The sequence below is a fragment of the Aptenodytes patagonicus genome, chromosome 9, assembly GCF_965638725.1.
Source record: "Aptenodytes patagonicus chromosome 9, bAptPat1.pri.cur, whole genome shotgun sequence".
Taxonomy (NCBI): Eukaryota; Metazoa; Chordata; class Aves; order Sphenisciformes; family Spheniscidae; genus Aptenodytes; species Aptenodytes patagonicus.
This window is the reverse complement of record NC_134957.1, coordinates 11,778,909-11,806,444: the sequence shown is the minus strand read 5'-3', so window position 1 is coordinate 11,806,444 and position 27,536 is coordinate 11,778,909. Positions and strand designations below refer to the sequence as shown.

Sequence of the window (27,536 nt, the reverse complement as noted above, 5' to 3'; positions counted from 1 at the left end):
AAGCCTTCTCCAAAGGAAAAAAAAAAAAGTTTAACACTAATTGCTTCCATTCAAGGAAGGGCCCAACACCTCTGTTCTGGTAGCAAAACTCAGCTTTTGCAGTGCACCACAACACTACTCACTTGAAAAGACTGTATTAAATCTGTAACAGTACAGAACAGTGTAGGCAAAATACTTCTGTGGGCTCAAATGAATGTGGATTTTAGAGAATGTTTTGAGTCTAATCTCAGCTTGTTTGCTAGTTTAGGAACAGACAGAGCTTAATATCGAAAACAAAACTTTATTGCTCGATACAAGCCAACCCAGGGCAGATAGAGAAGTAGGATACACACCAGCAGAAGTGATAAGGAGGAATGAAACTTCTTACTCACCAACTCAATCCTATTTTTCTAGTATAAAAATCACCTAGACTGCCATGCTAACTCTTCCCAGAATTTCTCTACTCTGGCAAAGGGTGCCTCTTTATTTCCAGCATTCAAAAGCAGGCTAGAGCCAGCTTCCTGCTCTGCTGGTGCAACCATGCTTTTCTTGAAATGAGCACAGGTTCTAGGTCTTTCAGATTCTGTCGTAACTACTCCAGACAACTCTCCATCCCCACATCTCTGGCAAAAGGGAAGAGAGGTTTGTCATGACAAATGGTTTGTCATCTCTCCCTGCTCCTGATTATGGTTAAATACAACATCAGGAAACATGCCTCCAGCCATCAAACCATGCTCCTTTCCCACAGGTTTGCTTTTTCTCCAGTATCAAAAGCAGTTAACAATAAATTAAATTTAATCCACCTTCTGGATTTGCCAGTGGGTTTTGACTCCCCTTTTTCATGTCTTTTAGGCTAGAAAAACTCTTTGAACCGGTACTGTCTTGTATAGCTTTACAGTCATGACACCACCAGTGCCTTAAGGCACTTCAGTGCCTTTGTGCCACAAATACATGCAGCCTAGAAGCCAAGGAGGTATGAACAGGAAGAATGGTATGATTTGAAGCAAAGCCTCAGGTTCTTTAGAGGCACCTTCTGGACAACAAGGTCTTGTAACTTACATGACAATCATGTAAGAGCAATTATAAATCGTCATTAACATTATTTAAAATGAGGTCTCTTCAAAGATGACAGCAGCAAATTCTGATTAAAGCAAGTTTCAAGACAATTTACAAATTCCTAGCAGCAGTTAATTATATACCTCTGTGGCAATTTCACCATTGAATATATGCTGAAACTGTTTCATATTAAAATATGAAGAAAAGGCATGCAGCAATCTATGCAGAAGACTATTTTCAAGACAATATGAAAAAAACAGCCTACAGTGAGTAGAAATTAGTAAGCGTGACCTTTGCTATTTTAAGTTTCCAGGATACTACTTTTCCAGCATCCTTCTGCTATGCTTGTCTTAGCTGCTACCACGTTCCACCCAAGAAGTGGCTGAACTTTGGGGTTAGCAAGGTGATTCCTCATGAACCTGCTTTGTAAATTGCTTTGGTCTTCTCTGCACTAAGAGTTCAAGAAGTACAAGTAATTCTATGCTACACACAACAGGCAACACACTCTGTGCAGGTCTGCAATGCAGCAGTTAGTGGGGACTCATTCTGCTTCTGTAATATAATCATGAGGCACTGCACTGCAGCAGAAATCAGCTTTTAAGCGATTTCTTCAGGAAGTCAGCTACATCGTGTACATCACTTTCCCTCTTCTTTTATTTCCATGGTATATGAAGAAAACAGAATACTGTAGGTAAAAAGTGAATGATAACCTCAACCTTAACTGCAAGCTATTTACTGGTGGCTCAGGCTTCCCCTCCCTTTTTTAAAGCAAAGTTTCTAAACCAGCTTGTGTAATTGGTTTCGCTGATGGCTAGTTCCATGGCAACATCAGTATAAGACTCTCTGCAAAGCGCCACCATAGAAATTCCACCCTTGCCCCCAGGACAGGCATTGCAGAAAAAGTATAAGTCTCTCTAGGGCAATCTACTACTTTGCACTATAAAATGAAATGGCAGCTTCCTCCTAACCACGAAACTATGAACAATCAATCTACACCAACCACTCTGTCATGAATTCCTTAATGTCACCACATGTTTTTTCATATCCTTGCAAGCATCAAATAACTAAGCATTACCTACAAGAAAAGCACCAAAGAAACTGGAAAAAACAGGTCCTTCCAGCTGTCCATTTGCAGGTATCAAGAGGAGTGTTTTGGCACATGTGAGCAAGAATTTATAATGCAAATTAGGTTTGTCTCTTCCAGGAACAGAGGAGCTGTGTGCCTCAGCAAACATTTCTGTTCTGGTTACTGGCAGCTTACTCTCCAAGTCAAGGTAGGGGCCACAGTCAAGTGTGTAGGCAAGTGCTATGGCATAGAGCACACTGCTTCCTGAAGATAACCCCTGTTATTCCAAGGCTCTTGCCTCTGCTAAGTATCTTAAGCAAAATTTCCCATTACAGTTACACAAGTATGGTACAGAGCAGAAATTCCTGGAAATTTATATACTTCAGCTAAGCCTTGAGCCCAAGAACCTCTTGGAAATCTTCAACTGGCTGACGGACAGTTTCTTTCTATCCTATAGCAACATATTTGCTCCTCTTCTGTGTACAGGCAGGTTGACCTAGCATTTCCCCATAGCCATGTCTGTTCTGTATGGCTTGCTGCTTCTTTTCACGTACCCAGAAGCAAGGATCACTTATTTCTAATTTGTTGCAAGCAATGGAATCATAAACAAGTCCTAGAAAATAAAACCTAGAGAACGTTACCTGAAGTATGGATAAGTAATGGCTCACCTGTCGAAATTCATTGAACAGTGCATTCCAAAGAACAGCTTACAAAGAAAGAAAATGGTTCATTTGTAACTATGAGAATCCATTTCCGTATCTAATTAGCAGTATAAATATTTTTCTCATTTGTTTTAAAACTAGAGTGACTCTACAGCTATGCACTTTTTTAAAATCTGCATGTTGCAGGCTGTTTATGACCAAGTACAAATCTGACTTTCCAATGCTTTTTACAGCATGGAGGGGAGAAAAATACCCCTGACAAGTTTGTTATGAGAGAGGCCTTTTAAAAAAAACAGCCAAGCATATTTCCTAGATTATTAACATTCAGGGTGAAAGGATGATGAATGCAGCCCTCTGAGATCTTCCAGAGCGTGCATCATGCTGTTAGGGTCCAGATTTAGCTGTACATCAGTTCCAGTATGTAAAAGTGTTTGCACTAGCTGAGATCAAAGGTCTGAGTTGCCTGTCTCCAACTATGTTCAAAAGCAGATGCCTAAGTAAGCACACAAGCACAGAACAGGAGAATAGTGTTCCCAGTTACCCTCCCACCTGCCAGCAGTTTGTGAATCGAAACTTGCTGTGCCAAAGGTCAGCCTTGTGTTTAGATGCACTTGTTGATGTGTGGGTGTTTTGTGTTTGGGGTTTTTCTTAAGATTCTTTAAATATGTGTCTTTGCAGACTATTCAAGCAAGAATCTCAAAGCACCTTCACAGACATCATAACTCCCAGAACCACAGTTCCAGCTTCCATGTTAATGACACTGTGATGCTTTGCTCTTGAAGCATGATAAGGAAAGCAAGTTTTCAAAAACCAGAAATCTTACCCGCTTTGGACATTTAATGGATTTGCAAAAATCCTAACAAGTGTTACTTCCCAAAACTCTTTCCTACTACCCTTATATGCCCTCCAAATCCAAAGAATTAGACCACATTTATTCTGAAGTCACAAGAGGTGATATTAAGTCAGGGCCAGACTGGAAGCTTTACCAAGTTACCATTTAATCATAACACTCAACTACTGCTTGCCAGTGCTGTAAAACTGCTGAGACTGGAACTGCTTCACATGACTCTCTGCAACAACTGAGCATCACGAAAGCAGCTACAAGTGTCAAAGTTTGATAAAAAGGAGAAAGGAACGTAGCACTGAAGGTGCAGTAGGACCAGGTGCACCCAGTGGTTGCTTGCTTCATGCATGGTTCTGCTTTCTAGTTGTTAGGAACTATGATGAAACTCTAAACACAGAGGACTTTTTCTTGTCGGAACATAACCAAAATACATTGGAAACACTATCCAGAAAACATCTCCAGGTCAGCTGCCAGCATCCACAGCTGAGCCTTTCTTATGAAGGGCTAGCAAGCAAAACTTGTAACCTCCTACTAGGAAGAAAGATTTAGTGGGGATTAAATGAAAGCAGCCAAAACCAAAGTAAAAGCAATGAGAACACAGTTAATTACCTTGCTGATGACAAAGCAATAGAAACTGCAAGGTGTTTTGCCAGCTGCAGGAGCAGCTAGCAGTATACTGATGGCACAGACTTTTGAGGAATTTGGGATATAGGAAAATGTTGTCATGGTGATAAATCTCAGTTCTTCACCTTCCCCGTGAGAGTACAGGAGCATATTGCTACTGTTGGCACTTGCATTCAACAAAACAAACAACTACCTGCTCACTCTCGCCACCACAGATGCTGGAAGCTGCAGCAGAATGACCATTCTTCTTGAGGGCCTTCTTCTTGACCCCTTCATCTTGAGGGCGCTCACAAGGCATGTGCGGGACAACCAGGGGATCAGGCCCAGCCAGCACGGGTTCATGAGAGGCAGGTCCTGCTTGACCAACCTGATCTCCTTCTATGACCGGGTGACCTGCCTAGTGGGCGAGGGAAAGGCTGTGGATGTGGTCTACCTGGACTTCAGTAAGGCCTTTGACACTGTCTCCCACAGCATTCTCCTAGAGAAGCTGGCGGCTCACAGCTTAGACAGGTGTACTCTTCACTGGGTAAAAACCTGACTGGAGGGCCGGGCCCAGAGAGTTATGGTGAATGGAGTTAAATCCAGTTGGCGGCCGGTCACGAGCGGTGTTCCCCAGGGCTCAGTTTTGGGGCCGGTCTTGTTCAATGTCTTTATCAATGATCTGGATGAGGGGATCAAGTGCTCCCTCAGTCAGTTTGCAGACAACACCAAGTTGGGCGGGAGTGTTGATCTGCTCAAGGGTAGGAAGGCTCTGCAGAGGGACCTGGACAGGCTGGATCGATGGGCCGAGGCCAACTGTGTGAGGTTCAACAAGGCCAAGTGCCGGGTCCTGCACTTCGGCCACAACAACCCCATGCAGCGCTACAGGCTTGGGGAAGAGTGGCTGGAAAGCTGCCTGTCGGAAAAGGACCTGGGGGTGCTGGTCGACAGCTGGCTGAACATGAGCCGGCAGTGAGCCCAGGCGGCCAAGAAGGCCAATGGCATCCTGGCCTGTATCAGAAATAGCGTGGCCAGCAGGAGTAGGGAAGCGATCGTGCCCCTGTACTCGACACTGGTGAGGCCACACCTCGAACACTGTGTTCAGTTTTGGGCCCCTCACTACAAGAAGGACATCGAGGTGCTGGAGCGCGTCCAGAGAAGGGCAACGAAGCTGGTGAAGGGTCTGGAGAGCAAGTCTTATGAGGAGCAGCTGAGGGAACTGGGACTGTTTAGTCTGGAGAAGAGGAGGCTGAGGGGAGACCTCATCGCTCTCTACAACTACCTGAAAGGAGGTTGTAGCGAGGTGGGTGTCGGTCTCTTCTCCCAGGTAACAAGCGATAGGACGAGAGGAAATGGCCTCAAGTTGCACCAGGGGAGGTTTAGGTTGGACATGAGGAAAAATGTCTTTACTGAAAGAGTGGTTAAACATTGGAACAGGCTGCCCAGGGAACTGGTTGAGTCACCATCCCTGGAAGTATTTAAAAGACGTGTAGATGTGGTGCTTAGGGACATGGTTTAGTGGGCATGGTGGTGTTGGGTTGACGGTTGGACTTGATGATCTTAGAGGTCTTTTTCAACCTTAATGATTCTATGATTCTATGACCACTGGTATGGGGGGGGAAAAGGAGGCAAAGCAGTTGGGGCTGGGAGACCAGCAAAAGAACAATCAGATTGTCTCTTCAACCACCTGCAACTAGAGGATTAGAGGTAAAAGAAACAGACACAGATTACCAAAGATCCCAAACCACTGCTGTTACCACATAATGCGTGGAATAAAAGTGGCAAGGATAAAATATTGATAAAGCGCATCAGCTGCAGAAATTGGGCAGCACCATAGCAATAGTTTCTGCTTGCTGTTTTCTCTCCAAAAATTTTCTCAGGAATCCAGAAATAAAAAAGCCTGATGGCTTTTTTTCCCTCTTCTGGGGGTCTTTTGCACTACCCCTCCTGCTATCAAGCTTAGCCTATTAGATAAGAGGAATTTGGCAAGGATGGAGTTTGTATAATTTCATCTAGGCTCCCTTTCCCACGGAAGGTTGGACCAGATGATCTTTCGAGGTCCTTCCCAGCCTGGGCTATTCTATGATTGTATCACGTTACTTGGAATGGAACAGAGATGCATGTGAGATGACTTATATTCTATGATAATTGACCAAAATTTTCTATTCTTAAGTTTATTCTAAATTTTATTTAACAGAGATGTTTCCACACTCGGAGTAAAGCTGTAACTAATCAGACTTCAATACCAGCACTTACTTTAACTCCTGCTGACACTAGCAAAGATTTTGTTGATGTCTAAAGCAAAATGACAAAAGAACATTTATTAGTAATTTTAGTGAATTTTTATTGACAAATTGAGTAATACGTGCTGTGGATTTTCAGACAGCAGACTTTAGTATGGCGAAGTTCTAGCTCCTTTAACATCTACATCAGTGGTATGATATAAAGTTTGTATCTAAAGGAATTCCTTTGCTTGTAGAGCAGAACCTGGAATCATTAGGTGATTTTTAATTCCTGTTACTTTAGAAACCACTCCAAGAAATATACTGGGATTATAGAACACCTGAAGTCTACAACACACAAGTCAGAAAGGGCACAGGCTACAGCTGGTTTCAAGTAGCAGCTTACAAACAAGCCAGAACAGTGAATCACGCTAGTCCACATATACTTCATTACAGCCTCCATAATGATGACTCCCGCTACCATGCATAGAAAAAATCAACTGAGCCAATGAGGATCAGATTAAGAAACCCCCACCCATCTCTTGTCAGAGCCTTCAGGCTAGATGCCAAATGGTACTCATTACTGTAGCCGATTAGAATTCTGCCACATCTCCTTATTCTTATCAGTGATCTCACCTATCTAAACATCAAGTCAAACAGCTTTATGTTTAAAGTCTCTGAGATCCAGCATTCTATCATTTGTGACTACAGTGAGAGTGCCGGGGCTCTGCAGACTAGAAGTAGATACGCAAATTCCAGGAATCTGCCTTATTCCCAACATGGAACATGTTGCAAGAAACATGATCATGGCTGGCTGACACCAAAGGGCTCTTCTGCTGAATCAAAAGGGTTTTTTTGCATCTAGTATAGATTTACTCTTCTTTTTGGGATGATAAACTATCAGAAGACAAATGGTTACCTGCTCTCTTCACAGTCCGAGAGGAAATTCATGCCGCGCTCAAAGCATAGGTCTTGTCAGTGATTGACATCATTCAAGAGGACTCAAGAAGGATCACTCATTTAACCTCTCGATATAGAGAGAGGCAGGTTTGGTCCTGCCTCTTGTAGAAGTGTTGGAACCAAGAACTTCATTAAATATTTGGACCATCAGGAAGAGGAGCAGTAGGAAAGGATAGTTTCTTTTTGATTACCTAGCAATCTCTGAGATGCTAATTTTACATTTCAATTGGATGAATCAAGCAGAAACAATACCTTCTCAGCAGGCCTGAACTGACAAAAGAGCAGACTAGTCCCAGGGAGGACGACCAAGAGGATGGAGAAGAATGGAAACCTTGCTCTTTGGAAGGTTTCGAACTGGAAGCTAATCTGAAGACAACTCCGTATATGTGAAAAGTATGTGCAAGAGCTCTTCCCAATGCAACACCCGAGGCTGCATGACTGCCAATGTTATTCATGTTTTTTGGAAGCTACTAGATTGGGCCCATCAACTACAGGGAAAGAATCACTGATTAGAAAGCTATCCAATCAAGTGTTTAAGAAAATAACTGCCATTCATTTATATTCTGAAGTGTTCCTTGGATTAAAATACATATAAACCCATCTCCTATTGTGTATGTGATGAAATTGATTTGACAGTTTACAGCATTCAAGTTCCTTTGACTTCAAAGGGTGAAACAATGACCCTATTCAAATGTCTTCAATGGGAGGGTTTAACTGGATAAACTTCATTTAGTAACAGAGGTGATCTAACTAAAGCTTTATAGAATGCTCCCATTATTTCCATGACAACCTGTGTTTCTTTACTGAGGTCAGATCTGCAGCTTAAATTACTAGCTGCAGCTCTGAAAAGGTCACTGGGCAATGCCAACATACTGTGCCTGAGGATCAGAGGCCCAGTTAATAGAAACTGAGTTTTCAAGCCTGCTGAGGCTGTGCTAATAACTTCCAAACTACTAAACAGCAGTATCTCATAATCCTTGCAATGGTTTCTTTTAGAAACAGCAGGAGGAGTAAAGATGGTAAGATTATAAGCTGGCTTCCTCAAAGAACACCATGGAAATCACATTTCTGATTGCCAATTATGCCACTGCATTTAACTTTTAGATAGTGCAAAAGACCCAAGAAGTGAAAAACAAAAGTACATTCCCAGAAGGGAGTGAGAACAACAGCAATTACAAATAGCAGCTCTCAGTCCTGATGGCAGGAAAAGATGAAGGAGACAAATGCAGAGAGGTAAATGTTGAGCATATTCATTCAGCTTCAAAGGATGACTGTTAGGGCTTCATGAAGTAACTTCCTATGATACTGGTGGGTTATCACAGCAATACAGGTAGCAGTAACTTCTGTTGACTGTGTCGATCAACAATGCAAGCCTACTGTCAGACTAATGCAGTACAAGCAAGCAGGAAGAGTTTCCTGTTGCAGTGGGGGGAGGGGGAGGAGAAGAGAGTTTGTCTCATGCTGGGTTAACCATAGAATGAATAACTGGGACTGCAGTGACATAGACCTTACTCAGGAAGCGTACTATAGTCTCCATTTCAAGCATACAGAAAAGAGACACATTTGCATTCACTGATGTGAAACTCTCAGCATATTCACCACCCCAGTTACGTACAGCCAATTCCTTCCTCAGGTGTTACAAAAGTAATCTGCAGTCAACCACTTCCTGTGGCTACCTTCTCTCCTCATCTTCAGGCTTTCCCACTAACGCACCTCAAAGTGCTTCAGCAAACCACTGTGCATTTTAGAATGACTCCTCCTTCCTACACAAGATTAGCTAGCTAGTCTGGGAAAACTGACACTGAGGGAGGCTAAATGACTTCCAAGGCTTCTAGTACCGAACGCTTTAATTGCAAGGCCACAGTTCTTCTCATTAAAGTTATTCATCCCAGTGTATCACCAGGCAGATTCCGCACCAGCTCTCATTAGCTTGTTTTAAAAATTCTGTACTTCCAGACTAGTAGCTCTAAGGGATCAGCAGACTGTATCTTACTAACAGCATCAGACAACACCAAAAGTTGTCAGCACAGTCTGAAGAGCAGACCAGCGCTGCAAAGGTCCTTCCAAACACACACATTACTTGAAAAATCCATGAGAAGCACAGTTAGGAGATATTAGAGATAGTAGTAGATATTTGGGTCAAACTATTTAGTCAAACAGAACAAGAAAATCTCATCCTTAATTTTTCATATCATATAGTACAAGGCACAGAGAGACAAATGCATTTCATGGTTCAGTGGCAAAGTCCTGCCCACACCATTACTCACTTTGTACTGGGAGACTTCCACTCATCTCTCACTGGCTGATCAAGCAGGGACATCATGGAGTAATTATCCAACATGAGACCATCAGGGTCATCTGTCTGACCTGGGAGTTTCCCAAGAGGAAAGTCTTTCCATCGTACTTCATCTGGGTAAAAACAAAACATAAACACAAGTCTGAGCTCACCAGAGAAATTTTCAAAAAACGAGATCCCCCAAAGTCCACAAATACTGTCTCACGCAACTCAGCCATTCAGCAAAAATGAACAATCTCGGGTACTCAGCAAAAATAAGTCTGAACTACAGTTTTAACTAATTTTATTTCTAACCTTACTATCTCTTCCAAAGAAAGTCACTGTAGTACATGATACAACAGGGACACATCTGGAGCCGTGTAACATCACGCAGTCTACACAGTGCAGCTCGTCCAAACCACTGTGAGACAATGTCCATTAAAAGAAACCCCACAGTATTCTAGAGCAACCCTTCATATTTACCTCCCTGTTTTAAGCATATTTTTGTTTGAAACATACACGTTGACTTACATACATTAATTTTAAAAAATTACTCTGCATACTTCTGTAAATGGAAAGAGCCATTTGTACACATACGAAGATACAAAACAGCACCTTTGCATCCATCCTGTAGCTCGTTCCTCCAGTGAGACTAAGCATCAGCTTCTTAATGACTCGCTGACATTAGCAGCTGCACAGCAACAGTGCAACAGTGACTAAAGAAGAACTGAAGCCACAAAACTCAAAGAGTATAAGGCTGGGGAAGCCTAAATAACCAATAAAGCAGTTCTGGACAGACAGGTGGGCTGGGATGAGATTTTCTTATTCAAGAAAAAGAATATGACAATGTCTTGGAAATTCTCCTATTTGTTTTTACAACTACCTATTGCTGTTTCCTCTCCAAGACTTCACATTTGTTAAATTTGGCTTCCAGTGGGGGCCAGAAACTGCACAATGGGAAACCATCCATCACAACTGATAACATCAGTGAGTCCATTCCTTTATATTGTGGTGCCAAAATTTCAAAGGCAGTTCCCAATAGGGAAATCCCCCTTTAAGTTTTATTCTTATTTCACATCTAACTAAATGAAAGATACAAATTATTACGTGTCATTGTTTTGACAATAAGATTTCTTAAGCCTATGTGCTTTCTTGATACCAGAACACTTATTTCTGGAACGCTTACTAGGAGCTCAGTGAAGACCGGCAGACAGAAGCCTTCAGAAGATAAGGCACTCCACTCCAGAGAGCCAGCAATAATTACACAGACTATTTGAGACCCCTGCTAATCATGTACAACTTGACCATTTCCTTCTCTTTGCCTGAAACTGATTTGTTTTGCGTACCTGATATCTGCTCAAAAAACCAAGCATTCCCCTAAAGAACCAGCAGATTTATTTGTTTTTCCTTTTATACTGTTCTTGGCCATCTAATAGAACAAAAAATCTTAACACAGGATAGTGCTTTCTAAGTGTTATAATTTTACAGCTAAAAAAGGGGCAGAAATAGCATTTGGTAACATCCAACGCAGCTGTAAGGCAAATTACCATTATATATATTTAACAGGCTAAGCCCTCTCTTTGGGGAACAACCTAGTAAATAGTTGATATACCACAAATTGTCATGGGTTTGTACATACCTACTGGCTATAGTTTCAAATTGTTTAAGGATGGTAACTACACAGATGTTATTCGAACAGAAATTAAGTTTACTCACAAACAACTACATAAACAGAATCTTCACAAAAATCAGGTGGTTCAGGACACAATGTGCGTTCCTTCAGTGAAAGCTTTGCTTGATCTGAACCAAAGTCACTGAAGCAGAGGACAATTTTGCTTCTGTTCTCAAAACATCCAGCTCTAACAAGCTGTTCATGTCAGCATAACTAGGCCAAGCTGCCTAGGCAGATCTGGTTGGGTTTTTTTTTTTTTGACTTGGGAAAATTTCCCTGTGAGTAGGGTACAAGAGTTCATTGTCTTCTAATGGCTGCTTTTCTTCTTCTTCCTTTAAATATCACTTTGCCTCCAACTCCTCTCCACCAACCTCCTCCTCCTGTCTTCAAGTCCCTCCATAAATCACTCATCCAAACATCTTCTTAGCTACAGAACCCTCCACCCCAACAAGTACAGCTACCATAATAAAGCTAACAAAACACTAGATATACTGTTTATTCACTCTTAAATCTTGCCTTGCTCCTTTCTTTTTTGCTTGCCACCATGTCGTAACAGCAACTTTCCTGGAGCATGGAACTTGTGAGCATATGACTGGTGCTTTCCAGCACAGCCAAACTGTGCTTTCAAATACCCCCAAGTCTGACAAACGGAAGTCCAAGAAACATCCATATTTTCTTTGCCATTCACAGCTGGCATATATGCTGCCCCATCAATTGGATACATTGAAATTTTAAACAGTTTGAAAAAGCCTGATAAAAAAATTAACGAGGCAGTAACAACATGCTCCCAGACAAAGCACTCACAGTATTTTAAGAGTTTGAGAGAGATGACTCCTGCACATAAACAGAAGACTAGGAAAAAAACGGTTTTCAGTGATTTGGCATTTAGATGATTTTGAAGCACACTTCAATTCTGGCCAGGCCCAGAGGGCTGAGATGCCTTTGGATTTCAATTAACATTTGCCAGTGACAAAGATTGTCTAAGTCTTACAAAGTCATTTTTTACCTGCAGTGATCTGCCAGGCGGACCCTTGCAGTGCTGCCCTTTTCTCAGCAATAGCCACCATGTTACCAGAATGAGCAAGTCCTTCCAAAGGATTTGTTTCAGTTACCATCTCTTCTTCCTCCTCCTCCACCTCCTCTACACCATCATCTCTCTCCAGCACATCTTCTTGTTTCTCTACAGTCTGCCCTTGATTTTTAACCTGATTTTCTTGCCTGGCCCTCCACTGTAAGCTCTCTATAGTGTAAATTGGCTGTTCACTGCAGTCTGAAGAGAGGCCTGGACTGGACAAAGGGCCACCTCCTTCTGTATAAACGGAAGCGAGATAGAGAAGGTTCTTCCGCGAAGAACGTGGCAAGCGAGGTCTCATGATTGTGAGGATCCTAGAGAAAGGAAAAGGGCAATGTAAAATCCTTAAAAGCAAAAAAGATTCCAGATAAAGGTTTATCAAGCTGAGCAGCCTTTTAAGTGTGAGTTTCCTCCAGGACAGCTCACTCATATATCTCCTCTAACAGGCAAATCTGATTATTCCCTGGTGGGTGGATGCTGGAATACTCCCTCTTTGTGATTGAAATTAAGGACTTGTGATACTTCTAACTGAATTCCTGCTTTGCTGTTTTCATGTGAAAAAGTTACCACCTGTGCTAAATTAGTATCACCTGTATAAGCAGTCACATCTCTGCTACCAAGTCACTTTTCTTCTGACCAGGCTGCTTCTTTAATACCTCCCCAGATAATCTCCGCTTTCATTTTGAAGGTGCAATCCTTTTAAATTCTCCTGTTCCTTCTTCTCTTTGTAGAATCAATGGGGAGATAAGCAGCAACAAGCAGGGCTTTATATGCACCTGCCACAATTTCTACTAGATGCAAAGGAGGGGAACGCAGCTACAACTCAGCGTATCAGAAGGGAGCTGGCCAAAGCTGTTACAGAGCAGTGTTTGCTGTCCCTTTTCTAGGTCACAGGATCAAACTTACAGCTGAAGAAGATGTGGGGTTGCCCAGCAGGGAGCTTCCAAGCAATTATCAGTCAGTCTTATCCACTGCAAAGGAACTTTATGGAGGAACAGCTCCTTCACGGACACCTGTTTGTTACAGTGTTGTCTTTTCTTCCCTTTAAAGAAGATAATGAAAACAACAAGGTGCTCAAAACTCATTAAAAATATGCCCTTCATTCCTTTGCATTTTTACTGGAACACTCATCCTCAAATAAGCTGGCATTCCAATCCAAGTCCAAGACCAGATGTACTGACCAAATACATCAAGGTTGTTACGAGGGACTTGCCAATGCACTGACAGCTAGGTTAGCTCCACAAGACGTGACCACAGTGAGGTGCAGGCATTCCCAAGCTGGTTCTGTGCATGCTATCCCAGACAGGCAAGCCACAAGATGTTTTTGTACAGTATTGTCCCAAATAAATGCAGTATACTGCTTCTGGGACCCGAGATCATTCCAGATAGCACTGCAATGAGTAGACTTAACAGCTGGGAACTACTACCATTCAGGGATCTTGGTGCATAATAGATATGCTCAGCGCTGGCTGAAAGCATCAAACGTGAACCCGTGACCGGCATGATACTGGCAAAATCTTGGTGCAGACTGAGCCAGACCGGGAGAGGACAAAAGAGGTGGCAAAATTAACCAGCTGAAACCTTCTCAGGGATACACTATATCGTAGTATAAAAGTCCTGTTAACAGAATTCCTGTGACACGCTTTGAATAATTAAAGCTCTTCTGTGCCCCTGTCTTCAGAATGAAACATACAGTTTGCCAATTTAAACAGTTCTAAGGAGTCAGGAACAGAAAACAAAATATTACTTTATTACTTTTGTGTAAGTTTAGAAGGCATGAAAATCCTGCGATAGGATTAAAAAAGGACAGCAAGACTATATAAGTATCTTGTAAAGGCAGGCTTCTGTTAAGTGAGGAAAGAACTAGGAACAGGGAACTCATAACACGTTGCATATAACATCTTTATTTGTTATCTGCTACTGTTATTTCCTACAAATACTAATATCTGGAAAAAATAGCATTTAAGGGCCTGATCTTTCATGGGAGAGATTGGCTTTTCCTATCTTGAGGAGGCTGCAGCGAAGCTGTCAGTAACAATTTCAACTTTTTGCTAAGAAATGCGTGACATACACAAGCTGCAGGTTGAAAAGTGTAAGAAATGCAACAATAAAAGCTCTACGTTCACATGACAAAATGTAGTAATTAGGTTATTGCACTTTCCATCTCAAGGTCACACCACTCTCCCAGTTTTCGCGGTAGTACAGAAGAGACTTGTATATTTTACACAGAGAAATTCCAGACATACTCACCAGCGTTTACTTTGGCAATGCCAGTCAGCATCTCAGAAATCCAGCTGATCAAGAACTGAGGCCGGAGTTCTGAAGAGTCAGAACATTCCTTTAACTCCATAAACATTTTCTCTATTAGGATCTGTGTAAAACTTCGGGAAAGGAGGCCTGCCAGCAAAGGCTGCCAAAAGCAGTAAAACGTCTGAGGAATTTTGAACTGCCATACCTCTTTATTTGCTGCCGTAAGAAGACAAAAAAAAAAAAAGAGAAGCCAAAAATCACTGTTTTGTAATTTTTTGTGAACCATGGGTGTGACACTTGTTCCAAACTACAGTAGTTTGTTCTGAGATCGCTGGTTCCAGGGTATTTCCTGGGATCCTCACTGAACCTGGAACTATTATTTTCTTATGCTAGGGAAGTAAAATAAGCAGCAAATTGATAATTAACACAACAGCTCAATGAAAGCAAAAAATACAACGCCTGATCTAATCACATGGTAAACCACAGGAAAATCTACCTGTTTTGCTAATCCCTTTCCAGTTTCAGCTTATTTCACACATAATGAAGAGCTATTCTGTCTAAAAATACACTGCAAAGAGAAGGCACATTGAGCAAAGCAATATAGAATCAAAAAGCTCCTAAATTTTTACTACTGTAATATAGTCACAGAAATTTGAGGATCTTTCTTGGAACGTTCTTTGGCTGATGTTTCCAAGAGGTCCCAGGGGAATAGACAAATTATTAATTTTCATTGCCTCTAGGTACCTAATTCTCTTGCAGAAAATCCATGCAACTCCACGTGTATGGGCAGCAGCATGGAACTAAGATGCAACTGGTGAATGAGGCTCAAGAAAACCCTTTTAGATTTGCTCCAAATCTTCAATGTAGAAAAGAAACTAGTGGGAGTTCATAAAATCAGTAACTATTGCAGGTAAGGGCAGAGATGTAAGCTTCGAAAGATGTTTTGGCCAGGCAGCATTCAGTGCTGAAGAGCTATCCTTCCATGGTAAGAGATTTACGCAAAAGCAATAGCTAAGAATGGTCATAAAGGGGTCTGGAGAACAGGTCAAAAGATGTTTAAGGACCAGATACATGAAAAATATGCAGAGAACTACGGATTTCAGTATAATGAGAAAAAAAGAACAGACTTGGACATAACACTAGCTATACACTTTTTATTTATGTTGTGCCCAAAACACTAACCTTCATACTTGATATTTAGCATTTTCAGACAATCCATCTTTGGGATGAGAAAGCCATCACTGAGAAGAGCTTCAGCCACTGTCTCCCTAGAGCAATCAGAGAGTCTTATTAATGCCACTTACTCTTTACATATCAAAACACCACTTGCGCCAGTTCTGAAACAAGTTTGAGAGCCAAATACCTGGATCTATGAGGAGGTGATGTAGCTTATTGTACGGCTCTAAAATCATATGCCAGTTTTGGGCTGGATATATCCCACTAGACTTGGAGGGAATGTGCAGTTGTGCAAACTGGAACAGAACCAGAACCCTGAAGGAAATATTTCTGCTCGAGTTGCAGAGGCAAATATCTTGGTATTTCAAAAGCACAGGAACATTTATCATACTGAAATACTTATGGTCTGCAGTACGATCCAAGTCTTCTGCCAGCAGGCCAGCCAAGATTTGAGGACCTCTGACCCACAGAGCTAGGTTAAATTTCAGGGGAAAAGCCAACCCTGTTGACTTGCTGGCAAGGCACACCTTAAGGTGCAGTTCACACAGTTGTTTGGCAGATAAGTTGCAGTAGGGTCACAACTGCTCTTCCCTACAGCACCTACAGCTCTTTTTTGGATGTCTCCTGCTCTTATAGCTATCCTGCGAACTTCAGTTAGTCTGAGAGCACTGAATGGTCCAGCTCAAGGACCACTTCATCTCCTATTAGGCTGGCTTAATGCAAGTGGAAGACTGAGGGGACCCACATGGGTAGGCTGAACTGACACTTGAAAGTAAAATACAGCAAAAGGGACAGGAGTAAAATTCCCACAACTACCCCAATATCCAGCCATGGGATTCTCTTGAGTTCTTCTGTTCACAGTTCTATCCATGAGCATCTCTATCCGTGAAAAGATACAGCACTAAAATAAACACTTCTCAGAATAAAAATCAAGGCGTCCATTTTCAAACACTGAATAAATTCCACAGAAACAACTGCTTTTGCTATCAGACTCATTGGATTTGGAATGGTAGTATCCATGTCAAACACGGCATATTTTGGTATAGAATGGATGAGAAAATTTGTCTTCTACAATAGGGGTGACTTCCGAATCTAAACATCCAGGCGTGACTTAGATCCAATACAGGATTTTTATAAATACAAACAGCAGCTGAAGATCTCAGAGTGCAGAAACAACACACACAAACACTAGACCACTTTGTCATAAGTAGATGATGCGGTAGGAGATCAGAAGGCAAGTGGTAGAATGCAATGTTTCTAAAAACAAAATCCAGTTTCAATCCTTCTGTTCTCTGGAAACTGTTCCAGCATAATTACCATTATTCCTGCATGCAATGACTGATGATCACCAACTATTAAGGATATATCCATGCAGATGGCAGCTTCAGTAGAGAACCATTTAAGCAGAATAACATCTGACTAAGAAAGGACCACTGGGTCAGTTCTCTGAAGCAGACAGCAGAGGATCCCTTGCAGTTAGCTCATTTTGCTTTAGGTCTAAAGGAATCTTCTGCCCTCTGCACAATCCAAATTACAGGGTATGTCAATAGGGGAAATGAAAGGCTTTACTCAGAATTACATAGGCATTCTAAATTAAAAAAGCACTTTCATAGGTCACTTGACATATTCAAGAAAACTCATAAACCCTGTTATCCCTGAGTCCATAATCCAAGTTTCCAAACCTAATGAAGTCACAACCTTGTCAATGCATTCGATGCCAGCCTTTCTCCCTCCCGCGTGGTCTATTTTCCGTTGAGTGAATAATTAAAAGAAAAATTTTCTCTTAAATGAAAGCAAGAAGCTGAGTCCTTAAATTAAGCATCTTCAGAAATACATAGGAGACTGCAGGAACAACCCTGTCTTCAGCTGAGAAGGAAAGTACTGGATGGGATACACCCAAGGGTACTGAGGGGGCTGGCAGAAGTGCTCACCAAGCCACTTTCAATCCTTTATCAGCAGTCCTGGCTAACCGGGGATGTCCCAGCTGACTGGAAGTTAGCAAATGTGACACCCATCCACAAGAAGCACCAGAAGGAGGATCTGGGGAACTACAGGCCTGTCAGTCTGACTTCGGTGCTGGGGAAGGTTATAGAGCAGACCGCCCTGAGCACCACCACACGACATGTACAGTACAACCAGGCGATCAGGCCCAGTCAGCATGGGTTTATGAAAGGCAGGTCCTGCTTGACTAACCTAATTTCCTTCTATGACAAGGTGACCTGCTTAGTGGATGAGGGAAAGGCTGTGGATGTTGTCTACCTAGACTTTAATAAAGCCTCTGACACTGTTTCCCACAGCATTCTCCTAGAGAAACTGGCTGCTCATGGCTTGGATGGGCATACTCTTCACTGGATAAAAAAACTGGCTGGATGGCCAGGCCCGAAGAGTTGTGGGGAATGGAGTTAAATCCAGCTGGTGGACAGTCACAAGTGGTGTTCCGCGTGGCTCAGTACTGGGGCTAGTTCTGTTCAGTATCTTTATCAATGATCTGGACGAGGGGATCGAGTGCACCCTCAGTCAGTTTGCAGACAACACCAAGTTGGGTGGGAGTGTTGATCTGCTCAAGGGTAGGAAGGCTCTGCAGAGGGACCTGGACAGGCTGGATTGATGGGCCGAGGCCAACTGTATGAGGTTCAACAAGGCCAAGTGCCGGGTCCTGCACTTCGGCCACAACAACCCCATGCAATGCTACAGGCTTGGGGAAGAGTGGCTGGAAAGCTGCTTGTCAGAAAAGGACCTGGGGGTGCTGGTCGACAGCCAGTTGAATATGAGCCAGCAGTGTGCCCAGGTGGCCAAGAAGGCCAATGGTATCCTGGCCTGTATCAGAAATAGTGTGGCCAGCAGAGTAGGGAAGTGACCATCCCCCTGTGCTTGGCACTGGTGAGGCCGCACCTTGAATACTGTGTTCAGTTTTGGGCCCCTCACTGTAAGAAAGATATTGAGGTGCTGGAGCGCATCCACAGAAGGGCAAAGAAGCTGGTGAAGAGTCTAGAGCACAAGTCTTATGAGGAGCGGCTGGGGGAACTGGGGTTGTTTAGCCTGGAGAAAAGGAGGCTCAGGGGAGACCTTATTGCTCTACAACTACCTGAAAGGAGGTTGTAGCGAGGTGGGTGTCGGTCTCTTCTCCCAAGTAACAAGCGCTAGGACAAGAGGAAATGGCCTCAAGTTGCACCAGGGGAGGTTTAGATTGGATATTAGGAAAAATTTCTTCACTAGAAGTGTTGTCAAGCATTGGAACAGGCTGCCCAGGGAAGTGGTTGAGTCACCATCCCTGGAGGTATTTAAAAGACGTGTAGATGTGGTGCTTAGGGACATGGTTTAATGGTGGACTTGGCAGTGCTAGGTTAACGGTTGGGACTTGATGATCTTAAAGGCCTTTTCCAACCTAAATGATTCTATGATTCTATACACACACGCACACATATATATATAAAAATAAAAACATTCTTGCCAAAACTTCTCTCTGAACAGTGAACACACACAAGGCAGTTAAATGCAATTGCAAAATCTCTCTGCAGTAGCACCACTACTGAAGGCTTTGGCTCTTTGCTAGTTTTGCAAGCTGTGAGTTGTGAAACAGTCCCCCATCCTTGGCTGTTGCAAGTGGGGGATTTCCCCGCATATCAGGGCAGCTATTTTAATGAACTTGCCTGATCATTAGGAGTCACTCAGGAAACCATGAAACAGCTAACAGAAACAAAACCCACAAGACAGAAAAAATTACATTTTTATAGTCGTACAAACCAGCTTCCTCCTCTCTGTATTCTTTGTCTTATTTGAAGCCTGTGCTTAAGGGAACCATCAAAAAAGCCTTATTCAATGTAGCACAATGCAGTGAAGACAAAGTTCTTATGAAAGCATTACTGCCAGATTTGATTACTTAAGAAATGACAGATACCCTAGAGATACTATACCATCAGACTTTTTTGTTGGAACAAAGGATCCGGTGATGCTGTTTTTCACAGATTCTTGCCCCACCTTTGAAGTTTCTTTAGGCCACACCTACCATCTGAGTTTCATACCCTTACCTAAGTTACTGGGCTGGAATTCCAAACAAAGCTCTCAGAAAACTGACAGCGAAAGCTGGAAATGAAATCAGGCTCCTGAGATGTGCCACCTAGTTCTAGGACTTTCCCAGATAGATGACAAACTTTTTTAAACTGCTTTAATTTTGGAAGCAGCATCTCCTAAGCACACCAATTCACTGGTGCCCTGTAATCCATGCTATCACATACACCTGAAGAAGTGAGGACGCATGAACAACTCTACCCTACTGCCACTTTACCTTCTAAAGAAACGGCTGCAAAGCAGTGAAATTCCCAACACACTGTGCAGGAATTAAATGTTTCATTTATAATCGACAGCTATCCTAAGTATTTCCACAAGTGGGTCTTTTTGAAAGACAGGAAAAGTCTAACCCTTCCATTTGGCTTACCAACATATAAGGACACAAGCCTACACATTGCAATAACAACATTGAAGCATCGTAACTTCTCATCCACAATAACAGCTTTTCAGAAGAAAAGATTCACACACAGGCACTTTTGGACTAGCAGCAGCTGTTTAACAGAACGTAACAACTGGACAGACTCCTTCCAAGCTAGAGGTGGTGTTGGGGGTGGGATAGTTACTTTTCAAGTCTTCTCTACATCTGCCAGATCAGAGTTTCCTGTAGAAACAGTAATGCAAAAAAGGCTGCCACATTCTGGTGACAGCACCCTGTACAGAACAGCATTCCACTGAACCAGATTCAAGCAGCTTAAAGGCGCACTTGAATTCAAGCCTGTTAAACTGTCTCAGAGGTGCCAGGCTGATCTCAGGAAAGCAAACTCTTGCTTACTTGCCCACTGGCCAGATGCACCACAAGTAGGCCTACACAGGCTCCCCCCACTATGCTGCTCTCAGAGTATTTGCTATTTGCTCAGGAGCACCCTTTAGAAGCAAGGGGAAAAATATAACCAAGCTTATCAGCAGAAAAAGCTTGTTATGACAAGCTGTGATAACTGTTAGTAACTGTTGATGCTGTACACAAGCACCACTTCGAGTCAGACTGCTACCAGTTATCCTGGAGTTGGGAAGTGCTCTGGAGACATTCAGTCCTCTGCAAAGCAGAAAACTGGCTATTGACATTAGGGGGGTTGGGGTTTTTTTTCTGTTAGTTTGTTTTAAAGTTACTACTTCTGAAGAGAGACTAGAGATTCCCCTTTTTACTGCACACTCTTGGGTCAGCAGCGGCTCCAGATTAGGATCATATGTTATAAAACTCATCATGTGCCGTAGTCTTTTCACCTAACAGAACTCCAAAGAGGTTTCCCTTCCCCACACCTGCCCTCCAGCCAGTACACAGACAGGCACATTAGTGAAGGTTTAATTGACAGCCCTGCCTCAGAATCCCATCCCACTCACTTGCTGTCCATTCTGAACAGTTTAGGCACTGCTGAGATGGTGAATTCAGCCTGAAGAGTTCTTCTGAGAACTGCCCATGAAATATATAAAGATACAGTGTGATGTGCTTAAGATAGAAGCTTGAGATTATTTGAAGGGAAAAATGTTAGCATGGTTTGGTTGTGCTAGTAGTAAAAACCAAGCATTGCAGAACCCTGGGAACTGGCTGGGCATTCCAAGTGTTTGTATTCTCAAATATGCCATCAGTTCTAAGGGTTTCAAAAATGAAGCTGCCCCAACTCTCCTCTTCACTCCCCAGCACATGGTATTTCACAACTTGATGAGGACAGCAACTTTGAAACACTGGTGCCTCAAAGGCCACAAATACAGTCACTAGCATCTAAATTCTAAGTTTGAGTATTCTGGGGGAAGATTAAATTTGATAGATGAAGTAGATTCTTGATTCTTTTGGAAATCCACACAATCGGGGTTGAATGTACTTTGTGCAGCTGCATGGGACAAATAGCAAGAGTTGACACATACAAAGATGATGACAAAGAACTGCTAGAATGTGATTTAACACACTTTCATGGGATACCACAAGCATGTTTTGCAGAGTCAGTGCACAGCAAGCGAATCAAAAGCACAGTATTTTCCAAATTAAGTACTTGTTTTGATCGTATATATATTTGATCATATATAGGACAGTACTGTTAGGAAAGCTAAGTTTTGCACAGGCATAAACTAATAGGATAAAACATAACATAAACTAAACAAATATCCATTTGTGTTCTGATAGTGGCTAACAGAGGATGCTTAGGGAGAGTGTCAGAATCACAGGTAGGCGCGATGGCTTGCTTCCACCAGTACCTTCCAACCATCTAGCAACAGACAGTTTAAGTGATATAGAAGTCCCGTGTTTAGTAAGTTATGCTTCTCATTACAGAATCTTCATGCCTTCTTGCTCATTACTCCATGCTCAGCAGCCGATGGGCAATGCCACTAAGGTGTAAGTCTCTTCCTCAGGGTTTTCTTCTCGCACAACATCTGATAACTTCTTAAACTAATCAGCAGCTTGTATGGCATATATATTTATATTCAAACCATCAGGAGTTATAGCTCGTATCTGTAACATGATACTCTCTCCTCTCTACAGACTTACACTGATTATGTTTCTCAGAGTGGGACAAGATCTTCATGCAAATTTATATAGTAATAATAAAGTCTCAACACATTGGGTCCTAGAGGCTCTGTAGTAATAGAAAGATAGAAAGTATAGAAGAGGCCAAGTACTGTCTTGCAATTTTGAAGAATTCTAAAGGTTACTGTGAAATCAAAGTCTACACAAGGTTGTTGGGAGAGCTTTTGAAGATGCTGACACGCCTTGGGGCCAGCACAACTAAGTCAGGGACAACACCTTGGAGACCATCTGGCACAGGAAACATTACTTATTGACACAGATTAACAATTCAGTCCTCAAAGATGTTGAGAAAATCAACCAATTGCTTTCTCCATGATCAGCTGAACAACACGGTGAAAAGGTAGTGCAACAGGTCTACAGGCCCAGCTCTGCACTGTACCTTTCACCTCAGTTCCTTATCAGAGATGTACCTGTTCTCTTGCATCAGGTCTTTGATCTGAGCCAAAATCCAGTCCACTTCTGAAGAGGAATCAGACCACAGTTCTCGAGACTTCGAAACAGAATGCACAGTCTGCATAACCTGAGTGAAGGAAGAATCCAAGCATTAACAGAAAATATGCTCCAATGCAAACAGAAAGGTATTGCTATGAAAAGAAGATGCACATGCCATACGTACTTCATCAACAGCACTTCAAAAAACTCACAAAACTTCCCCTTTGTAGAGGTATATTAAAAATTTATATAAGCCATGTCATACTTGGAAAAGGCCTGAATTAAAAAGGCAGCAGCACCAAGGAGTCACAGTCCTGGCATACTCATTCTGGTTCTAAACCTTGCTCTCCCCGACTTCAGCACAAACCAGGACAGACTCATTTTGAATCATAAACTCCACATGTGGGGTGGGGATGAGGTTGCCTACTCAGGACAAGGTTTTGCCAGTCATATTATGCATACAGTAGATCAAAATGTCAGATCAGCACAACCATCTAGGCAACCTGTAATCAGCTGAGAGCACCTGATGAGTAAGAGCCATACACAAAACAGACTACCAGGTTGTACCAAGAATGGAAGACAAAATATTGGAGGTTAGTACTCCTCTGAAAGTTAGTGATTCCTTGGTTTGATATATACCTTATCTGAGTCTGTCCAGCAAGGTAAGACATGCCTTCTACTTATGCTCACAACCTACCCAAGTGGCAATTCTACCATCATCACCTTCTATAAAATAGTGGCATGAGGCATGTTACATCACCAACAAGTATCCAGCAGATTCTTTTTGGAAGACGATAACTACTGAGAGAAAAGAAGAAATTATTTTTCCTGCCAGGTAGGAATGTAATGTAAAATGAGACTGGAAAACCAAGGTGTCATTTTCAGGACTGTGATTAGCTCTCTTAACCTATATATGCAAAGCTACTGCTGCATGCAAAAGATACTTTAGATGACAAATCAAGTATAAAGACACGACCTAAAGTGACTAAAGAACCTCTAGCCTACCCATACGAACAACCAGACAACAAAGTATACAGCACCCACAACAGAGCTTATTTTGGCCTAATTTACACCTTACAGATTTATATAAACTTTTAAGTATAATAAGTAGTTAACAAAATAGCTAGAGAAGTATCTGGATCAGAGACTGTACAGTTACACTGTTATAAAGATGACTTAAGTATAAGTGATTCTCTTTCTTACATGAAAAAGATTAAAGACAGACTATACATTTATGCAGGGAGACTCACAGCAGAGTCCCTGCAGGGAAAGTAGCAAAGATACTGTACCACTCTTGCTATGCCAACCCAGGGTAAGTGTTCAAATATAAGCCTAAAAAAAGCTTCAGGTAGTATTTATTTGATATCTGGAACATTCAATTGCTGTCATGGTTAAGAAGTTATTTGGATGTACCAAACCATCCGCCCTTAAAGAGCAGAAGAACAAGCCCATGTCATTTTTTTCAATCCTTTCCTAAATTTCAGAGATTTTATCAGCTGTAACCAGTTTTAAATTACAGGTCTACTGTTGTACAGAACAGAGTTTCAGAGGCCAACAAAGGACCAATATGCTTGCATCTATTCAAATTACTGGCAACAGTTATTAATGCATAAAAGTAGTATTATGTTTTTTATTAAAGACAAACTTCAGTTAAGAACTTGCACATATAAACCACAAGGAGTAACACTCATTGCCGCTGACAGATCTTGGCAAACCCTTTGCCCACCGTCACTCAGTGTACCTCAGAGTGGCAAAAATGATATATTAAAAGGAAGCTATATCCGCAACACATGTATCTACAGAGCATTCATTTTCCACAATTCAGCTGTATTTTGTCACAGTTGCCAGACTTAGATGTGCACCACTGGAAATCATTGAATAAGAAAGGCAGCCTTACAGGGTGAACAGAGACATTTCAAAAGCACAGTATGCAGCATTCAATTAAATTGAGGCATATAACATAGAGTTTACTCTTCAGCCTGTATTTACACCATTTCGATGGGATAAGGAAAATTTCACACGAGCTTCGAAACAAAAGTTTTGAAATTACTCTTTAGAGATTGACTGACTACTCCTTTCTCCCATTCAACCCTGGCCAGTTTAAATTTTGAAGTTGGATTTTCCTATTCAGTTTGAAATACTTCCCTCTGTTCTGCTAATATGTTAAGAGGTCACTCACCACATATAATCAATTTGTCTCCTTTACAATGCAATGCAAAACATACAATAAGCCAGTACCAACTACAGAAAGGGAAGGATGAACAAAGGAGAATCACGTTATATACTCCAAAACCAAGACAATGAAGAAAACTGGATGTTCATTTTCAATAAAATTCCTGACCCTAGCTCTCATTGCTGATTAAGTCTACACTTCACTGGAATGTTAGAACACCTTTTCCTTTAGCCCCTAATGATATTAATCGAAATAAAAGTAAGAACAGTTCCCCAATAACAATAGTATGTTGGTGAGGTCATATCCAAAGACATTTTACAGGGTCTGTAACCCAGCTCTCAACACATCTTAAGAACTATCCCATTATTAAGAAGGGGAAGCTGAGCAGAGAGAGATTTCTGGGGCAAATTATTCACAAATCTGAACTGCAGCACCTCAGCCACCGGGCCACTGCAAAAGTATATGATGGATGATAGAAAACATGGGCTAATGACTTCTGAATGACAGGTCTCAATTTCCAGAGACACTAGGGTGAACAAAAACAAACTGAGCGCTATCCACTTGGACAAGGAAGACTTGGGATCTCCAACAAGTACTTATTTATAAACATGAACAAAGTGTTCGCATTAGAAACCATCACAACTCAAATTGCTCGTTCTCTGCAGTGAAGCTTTACTTTAGCAAGCCATGTATGACAACACTAGGAGAGGTATCTGAACAAGGAACTAACCAAGCCTCCCTCGGCACATGCACCAGTCACAGGTCCCCTATGGGCTATGCACTAGACGGCAGCACTACTTTAGGCAAGAGTACACAATCTGGCAAGCACTGGTAGCACTGTGGACACTGGCATACTGCCACCTCTGCAACACTGATACAAATACTGCTTCTGTATCACTGACGCTTCTAGACAGATTCTAACTGTGGGAGGACGCTACAGGGAGAAAAAAGGGATCCCTGCACTTATATGAAATAAACTCCTGGCACAGCAACTCAGTCGTGCTAGCACTCAGGTATTTCAAATGAGGCCTGGCCAAGAGCACCAGTTCTTCAGTTTGGACAAGAATGAAGAGAAGGCTTATTGCCCCAAGCAGGAAATGAGAACCGAAAGTGCTGATGATCAGGCTGCACTTACCCGAAACTGCTCATTCTTGTAGGATATCAGCACATCTCTGACTTTTTCTAGAAATAAACATAAATATATAGTTTAAACAGGGAATGGATCAACTATATAAGGGAATTTTGTATCTGGGCAAGCTGCTTAGTTCTGCTGAATATACACTCAGGGAAGACACCAGTCAAATGAAGTCATAAATTTTCATTCAGACAACACTCTGAAGGCTCCTACAGCTCCCAGACTTTTCCAGCAACATAAATTTTATCGTGGGGTTGAACCAGGAGTTCAGTATTTTATCACTAACAGTGGCCAAAGACAGGCAAGTTGGATAAATCCAGACAGCTCAAAAAAAATCCCTAAATAGATCAGTTTAGGAAGAAATTGTTCCCATAGGCAGTTCATGTTCTGATGCATATTTGTATTCCTTATACTTGCATTTTAAATCTGTTGCAACAGCACTGTGGCTATTTGCAAACCAACCACATCCTTACGGGACTTTATTAAAGTTTAATTTACTGTCTACATGAAATGTCCTTTCTCTATCTGTGGACCACTTTTACTGTACCTGAAATAGCACCATCTTTCAAAATACTTCACCATTCAGGTGTCATTGTCACCTGCTATCAGGATGCCCACCACCCAGTATCAGCTTAGATAAACTTCACATGCATTTGAACTGTAGGACTGATATACCATTGCCATTCCGTTACTCTGGACATATAAATCACAGAATCTACTGTATCATTCTGCAACTTTCGGCAACTGGGGGTGGGGTGTTCTTTTTTTTTAGGGTAGCCAGGGAGAGGAAGGAATAGCACATGCTTGGATCTCATTCAACAGAAGTCAGACAGAAGCCCAGACATATGGTCTGACAAGAAAAGTGGTAAGTGCTGCTGCATTCCAAAGTTTAGTACTGCCTCTAGGTTTGGATTGTTCTAATAAATGCTGTATTAAACTCAAAGTGCACAACAAATGAGCTAATATATTCTACTGTATCTATGTATGAGTGTGTTATAAAGGAATTTAGTAAAGACTTGCAACAAATCTATAGCTCCTAAAGCCAGAAAGATCATTATAGTCACCTAGTGTGACCTTCCAGGGAGCAATAGGGGTCACTTCAGCATTTCTGCACACTCTCTGGACCTTGGATTGGGCTGCTGTAATCTGTTGGGCAAGTTACTCCCTATAAGCATGCCATGTTTTGTCAGAAAAAATTATGACTAATTGGTTTTGCTGTTTGATACCTCACATGCCTCAAACTCACAGACCAGCCATCTAATCTTAACTCCCGTTTCCTCCAGTAAGTCATTCAAACTAGAAATCCACTTTGTGAAAAGCTCCTTATTTTGGGTTCAAAGACTTCTGGTGATGAAAAAGCAACCACTGGAACA

At 41.9% G+C, this 27,536-nt stretch overlaps 1 protein-coding gene across 2 annotated transcripts in view; it reads right to left on the bottom strand.

The window, feature by feature from the left end:
- Positions 1 to 27,536, bottom strand: part of LAS1L (LAS1 like ribosome biogenesis factor) — a 39,284-nt gene that overhangs the window by 7,354 nt on the left and 4,394 nt on the right. For both annotated transcript variants that reach the window (XM_076347135.1, XM_076347134.1), the window contains exons 6-12: positions 26,164 to 26,210; positions 22,834 to 22,943; positions 15,844 to 15,929; positions 14,662 to 14,877; positions 13,318 to 13,453; positions 12,346 to 12,725; positions 9,660 to 9,801 (exon numbers count right to left, since the gene is read on the bottom strand). In XM_076347135.1, the coding sequence (XP_076203250.1) occupies positions 9,660 to 9,801; positions 12,346 to 12,725; positions 13,318 to 13,453; positions 14,662 to 14,877; positions 15,844 to 15,929; positions 22,834 to 22,943; positions 26,164 to 26,210 (1,117 nt within the window). The remainder of the gene's footprint in view (positions 1 to 9,659; positions 9,802 to 12,345; positions 12,726 to 13,317; positions 13,454 to 14,661; positions 14,878 to 15,843; positions 15,930 to 22,833; positions 22,944 to 26,163; positions 26,211 to 27,536) is intronic.